Source organism: Ctenopharyngodon idella, chromosome 22, assembly GCF_019924925.1.
Source record: "Ctenopharyngodon idella isolate HZGC_01 chromosome 22, HZGC01, whole genome shotgun sequence".
Classification (NCBI taxonomy): Eukaryota; Metazoa; Chordata; class Actinopteri; order Cypriniformes; family Xenocyprididae; genus Ctenopharyngodon; species Ctenopharyngodon idella.
In genome coordinates, this window is record NC_067241.1 from 6295002 (window position 1) to 6311771 (window position 16770).

The 16770-nt window shown below is 41.2% G+C and overlaps 1 protein-coding gene across 3 annotated transcripts in view; it reads right to left on the reverse strand.

Moving 5' to 3' along the window:
• samd11 (sterile alpha motif domain containing 11) overlaps positions 1-16770 on the reverse strand; it is a 76442-nt gene that overhangs the window by 12906 nt on the left and 46766 nt on the right. For all 3 annotated transcript variants that reach the window (XM_051880349.1, XM_051880348.1, XM_051880347.1), the window contains 2 exons: positions 9800-9892; positions 4664-4819 (listed from right to left, as the gene is read on the reverse strand). In XM_051880349.1, the coding sequence (XP_051736309.1) occupies positions 4664-4819; positions 9800-9892 (249 nt within the window). The remainder of the gene's footprint in view (positions 1-4663; positions 4820-9799; positions 9893-16770) is intronic.

The window sequence follows — 16770 nt, forward strand, 5'->3', positions numbered from 1 at the left end:
CATTATGGGACAAATATAAGTGTAATTGCATATGAAGCATATTGTTTATTAATAAAAACATCTTTTTTTTCTACCCACCGTTAAAACTAATAAAACTTAACAAAAACAAAATGAGGACTGTCAATAGAATAAAATAAATGATTAATCAATCTCATGATTTCTGACAAGTCTTTAGAAAGCAGAATGAAACAGTATTAATGTCAAATTTGGTGTGTCTTGCAGACCCCTGGGAGCCCCCAAAAATTATAATATGAAAAAAAACATCCATTATATACTGAAAACAATTTGTCACTGGTTTTACAAGCACATTAGAGTAATATCAATATTTTTTGAAGAAAATTGTGATGTTTGCCCCCAGAACAGTTGCTGGCAAATTTCTAGGGTGTTGTGCTTAAATCTTGTTTGCTTATAAAAGTAATTCCACACCTTGACAAGTCATGTATCATTCATGTCCATGTACGTAAAACAGTGTGGGACATGCTGAAATGTAATACTTAAGATTAGGAGTTAGTTCATATAGCTAATCCTTAGCAAACACCACTAACAAAAGTCAATAAAACAAAACAAACTACATATGAATAATAATGACAAACTGTTTGAGGTAACATGACTGAAATGTAATTGAGCTGCTGGTCTCCCTACTGAATCTGTGATATTAGACCATCCCAGACCCATCTCCCAACATTACCAAACTAACAGGGTCACAACAGGAAGCACACTCTCTAATGAAAGAGTGTTAAATAGAAAATCCATCCTGCTTGCCTCCCTCTCTTCCTCTCCCTCGCTCTCATCTCTCGCTCCCTCTCTCCTCTGGCCCTTTTTTAATTAGACGGTTCCCTCGGGAGCTGGCGGCCATTTCCGAGGCTGGCGTGTGGGCCTGAGTGATCGGGTCGGAGGCACCACGACAGATATTAATGTGTGCAGGCCCGCTGTATTGATCTGTTTATTGCACTGCCCCGCGGGGGCCCAGACTGACAGCGGACAAACCTCTAACAGCCCGTGAGAGGGAATAAAAGAGAATGAAAAAAAAAATAAAAACAGAAGAATCTACTTTCAAGGAAAAGAAGCAATGCTCGTCATTTGGTCACATACACATTCCAGATGACCAAAATAATTAGTAGTCTGTCCACACACATTATTAACAGCTGGAATAATCTGGCTAAAGCTTGTAGATATGTTTTGGAAAATGGTAGCTGGTTCCCAGCACATCATTGATGCTCTTAGACCATCTTGGACTGGTAACAAACCTTCTAATAACCAGCAACCATGTTCCAATACACACCTATCAGCTTTCCAGTATGGTAAAACAGCCCCAAAATCCACTAAACTCAAAGCTGCTCTGAAGCCCTTTTCCTTGGTTGCCCAGCGATGAATTATTCCCTTTAACCTGCAACAGAGTCAGCACAGGGTCATCTGGGGCTGCATGTACAAGCACACCAGTCATCCAAATAGTGACATCCTGATACCCATGCAACCATCTCCCACCCACATTCACTCTGCGTCCTCTGTCACACCCCAAATTTGCATCTTCTGAGTCAGTGTTACTGTGGAATCTTTACCTATCGCGATCTGGTTTCCTCTGCACCACGTACACGCAGGGCTTCTGTGGCAAAGCACTGGCAAGCCTTTGAGAGCTTCTGTATTGCCAGGAGGAGCTGACAGACACAGCACTCATCTGCAATTCTTTCAGGGGGACGACAGATCCAAAGAAAACTGAGAGCAGCCCGTGCCTTTTTCTCTTACTGACCTCAAACTTTCAAATGGTAGTATGTGTGTATAAAAAGTGTATATTATATATATTAAAAGAAAAACAGATAGATATCATCAAGGTTAATTATCAGAGAGATATTTTGCATTTAAATTCACAGCAAAATTCGAACATGGGCCCCATCAATTTGAATGGCCACGTTTGAGTACCTGTAGCAACCTCATCATAGCCAAAGCTAAAGGTGCACAACACCATATCCATATAATCCCCCCCACCCCGCCCGCCCCAACTCCAACACTCACACAAACCTATCCGTGCCTCCTTCACGGCCTTTCATTTCAGGGCCTCCACTTCAAACACATGAAAGGATGCTCTGCGGGGATCCAGGCGAGAAAGAACGAGGGAGAAAAGAAAGAGAGAATATAAAAGCAGGGCTGTGCGTAGAGAGTTCTTGGGGAGTGTGTGCGTTTGTCTGGGGGGAATGGTCAGAAGGGCCTGGCCCTACTCTCTGCCTATGTCAAGGGCTCTTTGGAGCCTACTGTATAGATCCCCACACTGCATCAACACTTCCCGACACACTTCAGAGGCACACACGAGGGGGTGGGTTGAGTGGAGGGGTATAAAGACGGAGCCATAAGGAAGGTGCAGAGATATGAAGGAAAGGAAAGGAGCCAGATAGAAAGAAGGCATCTCAAAGGAGAGAGCAGGGAGATGGAGGCACGTGGAGGTAAAGAAGAGAGGGGAAAACACACAGAAACACAGCTGGGGTTGACGCTTCCCTGCGCCAGAGAGGTTTCTCTGAAAACTCACTCCCGAAAAGTCAAAAGCAGCTCTGTGTGAGCTATGGCGCTGGAGAAACAACAAAAAAACCCAAACAAGAACATAAATTAAAAGCGACTTGAGGACAAAGGGGGAAAAACGAGTAAAATATGAAGGAGTGGGAAGGGAATGCTTGGGGCTGACAGCCGGCTAGAAGAACCAAATTTGTCAAAAGTGCAAATCTAAACATAAAAAAAAATATTGAAGGTGAAAACTTATAAAAGCTTCAAATTTTATAAAAATAATAAAAAATTGACAAAAAAATTGTCATTATTGAGTCACCTTTGTGAAGTTTCAAACCTGTATTAAAAACAGGCAAAAAAATGGACTTCAATAAATGGAGAGTGCAGATACTATAAAATGGTTGTTCTGACTTAAAAAAAACAAAAAAACATGATCACCACAAAACCATGATAATAGTGGCCCATATGACTATATATTCAATATATTCAACGATTTTTTAAGCCATACAACTAAGAAAAACACCAAAATTGAAGTTTATATTTACTGGTAAACTTTCCCTCCAGTGAGCTGTTAACAGCTGTGACCAGATTGAGTCAATGAGTTGAACCCGGGACTCGGGTCACCCGAAGCGCAACCATGCAAATGACTTACATTTTTGCCTTGAATGATACTTAAATGATAGTTTTAAGGGGCTTTTTGAAACTTTGAAACCTCAGACCCTGTTCATTGTAACTGCATGAAAAAAACGATCAGTGCACACACACGGTATTTCACATTTTGTGTCATACAAGTCATACAGATCTGGAACGGCGTGGGTGAGTAAATGATGACGTAATTTACATTTTGGGTGAACGAATACCTTGAAAAAACTGAAGAAACATCATAGATGTATACAGTAGACCATTAGGTGAAAAGGTGAGAATGGGTATCTCACTCATCAAAGTCTTGGCAGCCAGGCATGTTGGCAGTGGTTGACTGGCACGGCCTTATCGTAGGCTTATGAGCTCAGCATGCAGGGGCAAGCCAGCACGCTCACATTCCTAAGGGGAGGAACAGCATCTTGGCCTGGTGAGTCTGTTTTCAATGGCAACCATTATGAAACCATACACCTGACATTTTTCCAGAAATCTAGGGGAGGGACCGACGGTGACCCCGCAAATCACGCGGCTGCTTTCTCTCGCTGGATTACCCACAGACGGGTAAACGCCCTGCCTTTTCTTCTCGGATTCAGATTCCTTTCTACAAATAACCACACCTTTTTTTAGGTGGTTGCGGTGGATGAGAGATGGAGAGCAGAAGGAAGTTCAGCTCGGAAAGTGAAAGCAAGGAGAGAAGAAATGACAGAATTGGGAAGGGAACTGTGTGTGAATTTGTCCACAACGTGCCTTGGTGTGATGGTAGAAATACAGAGGAACATTTAGGTGGAGGTGACAGGAGAGCGCAGCACCTCTGTCATAAAATCCCAGACACGAACGGCACATACAGTGGCACTAATTTCTTACAGATGTATGAGAGAGGCAATTAAACCCTTTATAGCGTTTCCCCCCTTTGGATTTGCAAGCAGTAATTAAGAATCATTACTGATCAAATAAAATTTAAAGTCGTATGCTCTCAGATTTAGCAAGAATGTGAGATTGATTAAATTTATGCTACTGAAAAAAGGCCATAAAAGCTGGAGGCAATTAACGGTTTCTCAGAGAAAAACGTCAACAAGGCTCTAAAACGCAGTTAAGATGTAACCAAACAAATAAAACAAAATGATGCTCACTAAATTTCGGTTTACAAATCTTACAAATCCGCATCCGTTAACCCTGGTACCTCGTCAGTGATCGTAAATTTGAAAAGGCATGAGAAAAAAAAAGAGCAAAGGAGCCGTTTTCATGGTGTTGGTAATTTAGAGGGTTGGCTTGCAGCCAATCAAAGGGCCAAATCGATCCAGTCGACCTCAGGGCCCAATGGCAGTGTTATTTACTACTGTGTGTGGCAGTAGTCACAGATCACCCACTCTGACATCCTACCGTTGGGTGGGCTGAGACCACAAATAGAATTGTCAGTAATCTCCAAAGTCAAGCCCTAGCTGTTTGTGTGGTATCCAGGAATAAGACTACATGGGTAATTAGAGCGGATACAGAGACAAGCTCACACACATATACACAGGTGACGCACACTCACCGTGGCTCGGGATGCCCATGTTGTTTGCCAGCTGGTACAGGCGCTGCTGCTGCTCCTCATAAGAGCCATGCTCGTTCAGAGCTGACATCATGCGCCTGTAGTGCTCCTCGGGGGTCATGTGACTGCCCGGCTCCAGCGCAGGCGTGTGAGAGTTCTCTGTGGGATGAGAAGAAGCAAAATTGAATCAGCTGTTCCAAACTGTGCGATCTTATGTGAGATGTTTGAGTATTTGAGTGAGATGATGTGTGGTTCTCCTCGGTACGCTGGGCGGCAGTAACTCAAGCCAGCGCATGGGGAGAGACTCTTGGGGGAGAGATGGGGAGGAGGAAGAGAGGTGGAAGGGGGGATATTTTACCCTCCTCATTGAAACTGGAGCTTGGCCCCGGGCAGGCGAACAGAAGCAGTGTGGCCCAGCGCAGGAGACTGGGGGGAGTGTGTTCTGCCAAGCGCCAGATAATCCACCCGAGAGGCTTCAGGTGTGTGTGTGAGCGTGCTCATGTGGATGATGTTTTGAGGCATTGTGAGTATGAACAGTTCTGCTGTGGGTGTATGTGCGTGTGTGCGTGTGTGTGTGTGTGTGTGTGTGTGTGCGTGTGTGTGTGCGAGATATTTTAAGAATTTCTGGACAAGAAAAAGAAATGGATATATATATAGTATTAAAATTGTATGTGCGCAATTGTATGTACATACGTGTGTGTGTGTGTGTGTACATATATATATATATATATATATATATATATATAGTATCAAATTGATCAAAAATACAATAAAAACAGTAATAATATGAAATATATTTACAACTTAAAAGTTGCGCTGCTTAATATTTTTGTGGAAGCATGATACATTTTTTTCAGGATGCTTTGATGAATAGAAAGTTAAAAAGAATAGCATTTATTTGAACTAGAAATCTTTTGTATTATAAAAGTTCTTACTATCACTTTTTATCAATTCAATACTATATATATATATAATATATATATAACGTATATAACATATACTCAGAAAATGTTCATTCAATTTATGAAAGGAATAACATGAGACATGACGTTCTGGATCTGACGTGAAAAAGGTGGTCTGTGTCAGTGAACAGTTTGTGTTAAGTCCAGCCTTTGCAGCTTTTCTGTCTGCTTTAGTCATTATCTGCTGCACTGAGATCAGTGCTACCCTCCAGCTGTGTGTGTGTGTGTGTGTGTGTGTGTGTGTGTGTGTGTGTGTGTGTGTGTGTGTGTGTGTGTGTGTGTGTGTGTGTGTGTGTTTGGGAGGTAGGACCTTAGACAACAGCAGCTGCTATGCTCTCAATCTACACACACATGTGCACACAAAGGCATACACATTGCTATGTTGTTTGGGTGTGGTGATGGATCACAGACACAAGACATTAGATCAGCGGCATTCCAAAGCCATGCTAATCCACAGCGGGTGACCGACGCAAGCCAACTGTAATTCACAGGACTAAAACACACATAACACCCATTTATCATTCTCACTGCAGCAGCCGTGCTGATTGGCTACACGGTGACGAGTGAGCAGGTAATGCCTCAAAATAAAATGCTGTCTAAACACAAGAGATCTCAGACCACTGATTATTGGGCGTCGATGTGTTATGACACATATATACAGATGTCACATACTAGATGCAGTTATGTGAAACTCTATTATTAGAATACTGAAATTATATTTAATTACCATCATTATTTGTATTTCAGAATGTCACTTTTATGCGAGCTATATATATATATATATATTTTGTTTTAGATAACATATTGAACTTTTTATAGCATACATGAGATGTAACACAAAGTGAAAAAAAAAAAAAAAAATCTTCGAGTAAAATCTCACTGGCCCAAAATACTATCACATGAAATATGTTCTGATTGGCTGTGATTTGCATAGTATTTTCAGTTTTAGTGTGGCAGATACATTTCATGAAACTTTGGCCACATCCACACGAAGCCAGAGCTTTCCCTATCCGATCTTTTTTTTTTTTCCTCGTCTCAAGAAATATCTGCGTACACACGAAACCACTGAAACCGACTCAAACTGATGTAGTATACATGCCAGACCAGTATGTGGTGCTGTAATTTTGCTACAGACATACACTAAAAATGGAGAAGACTTGGAGCGTGCGCATAAACCTTGCGCGCTGTATACAAACTTAAAAGCTTAGAAATAAAGCTTTACTTTAGTAAAGCTAATAGGCTCGTAGCTTCTGCAGCATGAACACAAGCATGTAGTCTGCTATTGTCGTTGTTGTTGCTGTTACATGACGTAGCGGTATCTGACTAGGGTCGAGACGTGGGGTCATGACATTATCGATTCACAAAAGCCAGATCCGGCCAGATCCGTCTGGACAAAACACAAAATTTTTGCGTATACAGCTAAACGCGTCTCCGTGTGGACAGAGGGTTAACCCAAGGTCAAATTGGATTTGCAGAATGACAGCTTATTTCTTATATACAGTATTTAGAAAAATTATTAATGATCTCACTGCCACAGATAACTAACTTTTTGCCACACCTGCCAAAGGCCAGTGACTTAAGAAAATTTACCGGCCATAAATATTTTTACCAGCAATGAAACATAGATTAATCCTTATTAAAGTTACAAGAGCAATGAGTGATTGTTCTTTGTCTTTTGTTGTTTGATTAACATTAAAAACAAAGACAGCAGAATGAATATTAGCTGCTGTCACTTTAAAAGTTAATGCATAGAACCAACATACTGTTACACATGCGTTTTATTTCTCAACTGTTTAAGTGCACTTAAGACATAACTGACTATGTTTACGAGGATACTTGCCAAATGTTTTGACGTAATTTTGTTTGAATATGTCTTCACAAGTGCAAGAAGAAGACGTAAAAAAGAGTTTCAATTCAGTATTCGCACACTGATTCCTGGGTGCGTGCGTTTGCGCGCAGGAAACTTCCCACACAGCTGGATTGTCATCTGTCCTGAGCATTGTTCACATTTGTTCACGTGAATGTTCTCACAATTTTGCATTGTTAGAATTCATAAAAATGTTACTGGCCAACTGGCGATTGACACCCTTTTACATAATCACCAACACCGATTTTTACTCGCATTTGGCTCTTGACGAGTGTTAATTTTAGGACCTGTGTAAATGCCTTGCTAAAAACTTGGGGGTTAATTAACAAATTAAACAAAAAATATGTTACAATTTGCAGGACTGGTCACCTCACTGGTCTGGGGAACAGATCCAGATCACTGCCTGCTCAACTCTTCCTGCTGGATGTTTGATTATATTTGACTTGGTGTCACTGAGTCTGCCTGATGTTTCTGCTGCCTGCCTGTTATGCTGTTTCACCTCATTAGCTCAGCTGGCTGACAATACCCAGGAGCATCACCGATTTACATTTTAGTTAAATATTAAGATTTAAATGTTAGCATGAAGATATTGATTTTGAGCTAAATTTTAGATTTGATTACTTCACCCAGATGAACATTATATGTACAAATGATGTCCAAAAAACACAGTAACCTCAAAACCATGGGCTTATCGCACAAACTCAAACACATTCATGAAAGGAAAAAGAAACCACAATTTCTTTTCCTAGCAGGAGAAAGTCAAACATCACCCAATCCTCCTTACTGTGTCCCTCACTCACTTGCTCTTTTTCTCTCCAACAGACCACTGCAAAATATATTAGAATAATCCTAAACTGGACTTCTTGGATTTGAGCCTTCTTTAATACCTAGTTTAGTTATGATGGTAGTATGGATGTGGGACATGCATGCAGTATGTTCCAACCCAAAGAAGAACCTGAGAGAGCCTGTTTTACAATAGAACAAGGATGGGCAACCTGGATTACCGCTGTCCTGCAAAGTTTAGCTCCAATCCTAATAAAAACTCACCTGCCTGTATCTTATGCTGCCTTCACGTGCTATCTGAAATTTGATAATTCCCTCTTCTGAAGTCGTGATTACGAGCTCATCGCATTCAAAATGGGAGGGCGTTCATGTGCAATTTTTACCTAGGAAACTCGTATTTCCGATAATCCCGAGAGCATGTGAAGGCAGCATTAGTAATCCTGAAGACATAGATTAGCTTGTTCAGGTGTGTTTGATTAGGTTTGGAACTAAACTCTGCAGGACAGTGGCCCTCCAGGACTGAAGTTGCCCATCCTACAATAGAGACTGCAACATTAATAACCTGATTTTCAGCAAAGAGTGTCACAACTTCAAATCAAATACTGTTTTCTGAACTTTTTGTCTCTACAAGCACCATCAGAGTAATCAGACCAAACAGTTCATACAGAACTCATCCCATTCACCTCTACTAGATCTAGATCCCCGCTGCTTTGACCCTATGAATACAAGAGGCTCTTTTAGCAGGTCTGAAGGTGAGTGTGTTTGGTTAATGACTGTGTCCAGAGCCTCAGTGATCCAGCACACATTTATGCAAAACAGCAAATCCAGCTTCAGCAACACTCTTACTTTATTGATTTTCAACTCCTACAACACGCTCTCAACAACAAAAACTCACCCTTTCTAAGCGTCGGCACCCAAGCATGGAGGTGTGTTAGTTAGAATGGCAGGAAATAAAGAAAAAAAAGAGAATCCATCTAGATTCTGCTATAAATGTCTGAAAGTCTGAGAACACATTGAAAACCTGGCATTCAAGATCTAATTTAAATTTGGAAGTACATTTCTGAGAATACATATTACAAGTTTAAGAATTTTGAATCAATATTTCAGGTATTCTAGGTCACTAATCAATTAATCAAATTTGTGACACTGATCATGTGACTCAGTCCTTCCACTGAAGTGACATTTAGATTTATGTTAATTTCTCAATTTAAACTAAACTTTTCGGAACCAAACTCTCTCTATATATATCCTATGAATTAGCAACGCTGCACTTGTGAACTCGCCACACAGAGTGTGCACAAAAGTTAACAGGAGGGGGGAGGAGATGCCTGTCGTCCACTGAGCATTGTTCTCTCCTCCCTCCTCTTACTATCTGTCCACCCCTTCTCTCCACTCTCGCTCAATCTCACCCCATCTATTCCCACCTACTCCATCTTACGCACTAAGGTTAAACAGCTCTGATTGTAGCACATTTTCATCTCCAGCACACACGCACATGCACACACATGCACAAGAGGGGCCCCCTACCTTTAGGTGACACACTGCGGGACTTCTTGCTGTCAGATGGGCACTCGCTGCTGCTGTTGGGGGAGTAGGCTCTCCTCTTGCCTAGAATGTCATCTGTGGAAAAAAAAAAGAGGTTGGGGGGTTCAGATGCGGTCAGACGGCCCCTAAACCCCTTAGCATGCAGTTCACCGCCTGGCTCTGTACCTGCATACATGATAGAGCTGTGAGAGCGACTAAAGATACGAAGAGATGAGAGGGCCCTGCGCCAGCGTGAATGACAGATCTGGTTCTTACTCAGCCAAACGAGAGATTCTTTTGCCCGCTCTCTCTCTTTCTCCTATCTCGAACAAACACGCTCCCTCTCTTTTGCACTCACCCTCACTCTCTACCGTTGTTTCTTGTCTTCTGACTATCTATCTCTCTATCTGTGCATACAAACGCTCTTGGTCTTCACACCGGCCTAATACGGAGTAAAATGACAAGAAATGACAAGGCGAGCGAGAAAAAAAATGGAAAAAAGTAAGCGGTCTTGGCTTCTATCAAACTCCTGTTGTCGCGCTATTATGCCTTTTTGCTTTTTTCACTCACTCTCACTCTCTGTTTTCAGTGAATATAGAGCTCACACCTTTTGCTAATCTCTTCCTTCCTTTCTATCACTCTTTCTCTCCCTCCCCCTTTTCTCTTTATCTCTCTCTCTCTCTAGAAAAGTGGAGGCTGTCTGCACTAGCCTAATGCAGCGCTCTAGTGAGCCGCTGGTGTCTAGTGTACGATTACAGCACCCTCCTCCCCCCAAACACATCTCAAATCAATATCCTGCTAATCATGCTGGGAGGGGTGCTGCTGAGAGCATGGTGGTGCATGCATGCAGGAAGGAAGAGACCGTTTGTCATTGCACTCTCCTCTCCCTCTCTCACTCTCTCTCTCTCTCTTTCTGCCCTCATGCGCCACATGAAGTAAAAAAGTCAAAGCCACAGAGTTATGCTCTTCCTTTTGTCTTTTGTTGCTGTCTGATTCTTTATCTAATGGGATCGTGCAATAAATTGAGACAAAATGGATTATACATGTTGCTTGTATTTGAACTTTTATTGTATTTATTGTGTTTTATTGTCTATAGATATCATAAAAAGTTATTTTAAAAACATTTATGGTGCCCTGTGGGGGCATCATTTTAAAGACCACATAATATTGCTCAACAAGCGCAGTTTTCTTTCTTATGCTGACGTATTTCCTATTGAAACATAATATTTGAATGCAACATATTGACATATCATCTTTTTCCTTTTTAAATAGCCAATTTGATTTGTTATTTTCTAGACAGTTGCAGGTGGTATAAAGTGCAACAGTTGGGTTACGGATGAAATATCCTATTCATTTTATCCATTGGGGAATTGATTTTTAACAACTTATAAACCGTTAAAGACAGATCTACTGTGAGCTACGAGGTTATTAATCAATGGTATATGCTTTTGATGAAGCCATTAAGTCTGTCATTATTTACTCACCCTCATGTCGTTCCAAACTCGTAAGACTTTCGTTCATCTTCGGAACACAAATAAAGATCTTTTTGATGAAATCTGAAATCTCTCTTTATCTCTCTCTCTCTCTCTAGAAAAGTGGAGGCTGACCACTTTGACGCTTCAAAAAGTCCATAAAGAGATCGGAAAACAAATCCAAATGAATCAAGCCGTTTAGTCCAAAGACTCCATCGCTTTTTATGATGAACAGATTTAATTTAGGCTTTTACTCAAATGTAAACATTGATCAGTGAACATAAGCAGAAGCTCAACCGAACCTGAATGACGCACAAGAACAAACCTCTTCCGGAAGCTCAAATGTGCTGCGTAACCAATTAGGTTCATTCTTCTGTGCAGCACGTTTGAGCTTCCGGAAGAGGTGGTCTAAATTTGACTAATTTGGACTAAACTGCTCGATTCATATGGATTAGTTTTCCGATCTCTTTATGAACTTTTTGAAGCATCAAAGTGGTCGTTGCAAAGGTGGTCAACGGAGGAACGGACATCTCTCAGATTTCATCAAAAAGATCTTTATTTGTGTTCCGAAGATGAACCAAAGTCTTACGAGTTCGGAACGACATGAGGGTGAGTAATTAATGACAAAATTTTCATTTTGGGATGAACTAACCCTTTAAGGAGTATAGTAGCATTAGCCTCACAGCTAAAAGATATGAACTAAAAAGCCACAAAACTCTCATTTTTATTTCACAGGGTCTTTAAAGGAAGCCATTATTACAGATAACCCTTACATGTAAGCCATGAATAAAGCTCTACACATCAAAGAAGAGTGAAGGGGGAGATTCTTGCATGGCAACAAAACCGAGAGAGGCTGCACCTTCGTATATGTCCGACACAAAAGTACAAACTACTCTCTCGCACCCCTGCCTCTCGACACCAAGCGTACGGTTCATCCCTCTCTCAGATAAGAGTGCTGGAGAGAGACACATAGAGAGAAAGAAAAGCAAGCCTGCGCTTGAAAGGGCTTTTGGAGTGGCAGAGCTCGGTCTGGGATTCTTTGTGGGGAGCGAGCTTTACTAATGACGCTGTTTGATGTCTTCTCATCAGGGGGGGAAGGCTGTCTATCCCACTCCAAAGAGAAAAAGGGGCCTCTCTAATGGGCCCCCATATCCTCTCCTAACCTCCGCCCAAAGACAACAACAACACTCCCTCCGTCTGTCTCTCACTCCACTTCTCCCTTCGCCGGCCTTTGAGGTGAAGAATCTCCCTTGGCGTATTCAATTATTTTCCGCTCTCTATCTTCACGTAGAACTGATACGATCACTGCATAAGTGTAAAACTATAGCAATCGGCTGCTCCTGTCTCTTTTGCTTCTCAAGTAATGTGCAAAAACTTCAGATAAGCCAGTAAAGTTTTGGTTTAAAAGGTGTTAAATGATATAATATGAGTTAAAAGGAGCAGATTTCTGATTCGGTGTGGATGAAGAAGAACTTACAAATAGGGTTGTGAAGGTACCCAAGACAAAAAGGGTTGGGAAACACTTCTACAAACCACAGGACCCTCTGGTTTCTGTACCAGCTATGTTGATCTGCTCTCTCTTCCTCCCTGTATGTCTCTCTTTGACCCTAATCTCTTAGTAGTGTCTTTCCCACAGGGCTCAGCCACCCTAGTGCTGCTATCTCCAGCCCAGACTGTTCTCCAAGCTCCATCACGTCTTATCAGGCAACCTCCTGCCTGCCAAGACTCCCAAAGCCCTGGGCTGAGTCCAGTTCCTCTTCATCTCAACCTCCATCTCCATCTCTTCGAAATCAACGGTCCTGAACTGTCACTCAGACCTACAGCTCAAACTCACACAGCGCTGTCCCCCGAATCAAACCCCCCAAGTGATTAAACACAAACTTTAGAACCTTTAAAGTCTCATGATATGATTTGACAGTGCGGGACAGAGTGATTTGCAGTACGAAATGCTTTCGTAAGTGAGAGGGGGAAGTTTTTGAGCAGGGCAGTGTGCCCATGGCGTCGTCGCAGGCGGAGAGGAAACCTGGCTCCGGACCGTACTCTCTGTCTGCTCTTAGCACTTTGGTCTCTAGCTGAAGTAATGCACTCAACAAGAGAAGAGAGTTTGGGACTGTGAGGAGGAAGCAGTTATTCTGCAAGGAGGAGCTGGAGGCGGGAAGTGACACTGACTCACTCGCAATTTCTTTTCTCCTTATAAACCTCCATGTTAACTGTTCTAATCCAGCAAAAGTCAGAAAATAAAAGGTAATTTTGCATTTTTACACAATTTTGAGGAAAAATGTCATATATTTGAAAGTCCCAATTCAAAAATGGATTAAAAAACGCAGAATTACAGGTAATTTGCTTTCACTGGAAACGGAACGTCAAGTTGAGATCACTCACAATGTGAGAGTATTTCTCACAGTATTTTCTGTTGCTTTTCCACATATAAGATTAAGCTAAATTTGGAATAGCATATCAGCCTACTACTCATAAGGAAGAAATAGTAATAGTATGCTTAGTCTTTTTATACAAACTTTTTTAGTAAAAATTAGCTATACATACTTTATGTACTTCTCTACCCTGAAATTTAGTGCTCATTCAAAAAATAAATGCAAAATACAGCTTCAAAGAGCTTCAAAAATCCACAGCAGCAGCAAGAATACTGCGCTCTCTCTGTCTCACAGTGCGCTCAAGGGAGAGGCAGGGTTTCAACAGCGCCTGTCTGCCTCAGGGTCAGAGATTTTAAGGCGGAAAGCCTTTAATACCAATTAAATGTTGCCTCTTAAAGCTGTGATGCTCACATTTAACACCAAACAGGGAGGCTCGGAGCTGCCTCGTGCCTCAGCCATGTTACCCAACTCACGGAACGGCTCCTGTCGCCAGCACTGCTGCTAATTCCTTTAAACTCCAGCCTGGGCGGTGCGGAGCTGGGCCAAAACAAGGGCAGAACTTTAATAAAGGGAGGAGAGGAGAAAAGAGAAGGCTAGATGGATGGAGAAATAGCAAAACGACTAAATGAGAGGGAGAGCGGGAGGCTCTTGGTTTTCTCCTCCTTCTCCCTTTGCTCCTTCCGTCTCTCTCCAGCTACTGACAAGTTGGACAGGCCACACTCCTTAATTCCCTTTTCTTATTCCCTTAATCTGTCATCTTTATCAGACAGGGGAAGTGGCGGGCGGCGCGGCGGAGCCCCAACCTCCAATCAATCTCCACATTACAGCTGACAGAATGGTGCTAATAACTTATTGATCCCCCTGTTTGCGGGGCTCGGCCAGAACTGAAAGGATGGCATTGATTGGCTATGGGGGGGGGCTGGGAGCAGCACGGCGCTTCCGCCAGCCCAGAGGATTCAGAACCGCCCCCCTCTACTGCCGCTCCCCCACTGAGAGCCTTAGGGGAGAGACAGACAGAAAGAGAGAGAGACAGAAAATGAGGGAGGGAAACGAGCAGAGAAAAAAGAAAGAGATCAAAATCATGGGAAAGAAAACAATATAATAAGGCAAGAATAAGGCAAAAAAAAAAAAAATGCCGCAATTGAGGGAAAAATAAAGACAGGGAGACAAAAGGTGTTTGAGGAAAATGCAGGAAGATGCAAAAAAAGCAGGCAGAGAATCGGCAGAAAATCAACAGATATAGAAAAAGTAAAAAAAAATTTTTTTAAAAAAAGTATAATTATGGCTGCACTGTATGACAGTAGCATTTACTAGGCCAGACTGCTTTACAGAATCAGAATGATGAAAAAACATGGAGAAATGTGAAAATTCAGAGTTGAACGTATCCCAAACAAGTCTAGATAAAAAAAAAAACTTATTTTTAAGGGATTGTTAGACACTAGACTCTAGAAATAGAGTTTACTTGTTTGCAGTTGTTGAGTAACATGTGACTTAGACAACCGTGCCGAGAATTCTGGGCTGAAAACGGTTTGTAATCGTGCCGTGCCGTACCAGGGTCAAGTGGAAACAACTGGAACCGTTCCTTACATTTCTAAAAAACCGTTCGGCCTGACTGTGGAAAAGTGGCTATTGATTCAGCACATTACCACAGCTTCTAATGTAGCTCATCCAATCAAAATTTTGAGCTGGAACTTTCAGTTTCATAAAATTTGTTTTACTGTTTGGAATATACTATTTTTAACTTAAGTGGTACATAATGTCAAGCTGTTTTTTCACTTATATATAATTTCAAATAAAATATATAGTTATTTAAAAAATATTTTACTATATTTTATTATATTTTATTTAATAAATATACTATAATTTTATATTATATTTTAATAGATTTTATATAATGTTTTATTTAATATTTTATATTATTTATATATATATATATATATATATATACACACACACACACACATACTATTGTGAAATATTGTTAAAATTTAAAATAACTGTTTTCTATTTTAAAATATTTTAAAATGTAGCCTAATTTATTACAGTGATGTCAAAGCTAAAATTTTAGCATCATTACTGCAGTCTTCAGTGTCACATGATCCTTCAGAAATCTAATATTCTGATTTGCTGTTCAAGAAACATTATCAATGTTGAAAACAGTTGTGCTGCTTAATATTTCTGTGGGAACCAGGATATATATTTTTGCAGGATTCTTTCATGAATAGAAAGTTCAAAAGAACAGCATTTGTTTGAAACAGAAACTTTTTGTAACATTATAAATGTCTTCACTGTCACTTTTGATCAATTTAATGCATCCTTGCTGAATTAAAGTGTTTTAAAAAAAACTTTTGAATGGTAGTGTATCATGGTTTCCACAAAAATCTTAAGCAGCACAAGCAACACTGATTGTTTTCAACATTAATAATATTAAGAAATGTCTGTTGAACACCAAATCAGCATATTAAAATCAGCATACTACTGAAGTAATTTTATTTAATATTTTTATATAATATGCATGTATATTTTTATGTATTTTTTAGGCTGTTTTATGTAAGTGATTTACAGTGTATTCGGTTAAGGCCCATCCTTAAGTACAATAATTGTCGTGCACAGGACAAGTAGATTTGTGGGAGGAAAAAACATAAACATCATTGACTGGACACTTCAATTGCAGTATAAACATGCAAATGCTGCGTCTTCAGAAAGAAGATTAAGATTATAACATACAAATTCAGGGAATCTACGTTTATTCGCTGGTCCAGATACACAACAGACTCCCGCAGACGCTCTTGTCTGCTTTTAGGAAAGCATGAGAGCGGCAGAGAGGGAGGGGAAAAAAAGCAAAAACACCTTATACGCCTATTAAGAGTCTCTGGTCTGACCGCAAAGCCACGTTTAGGAGTCTACACAGAGAGCCAGACGAGCTGCCGGCGCCCTGCCCTCCCCCCATCCCTCGCTGGGGCCAGCAGGCCGGCCGGCCGGACGGAGGGGGTGGGGGGTGGTGAGGGAGGGGGAGCGGGAGCCGCCTCTCCTCCGCCGCTGACTGGCTGCGGCTGACGCCTGGGTCAGCTCTCATGTCTGTCCCTCAGATTTAATTAACGGGCCTCTCCGGTGCAAAGCAACCCCAGCG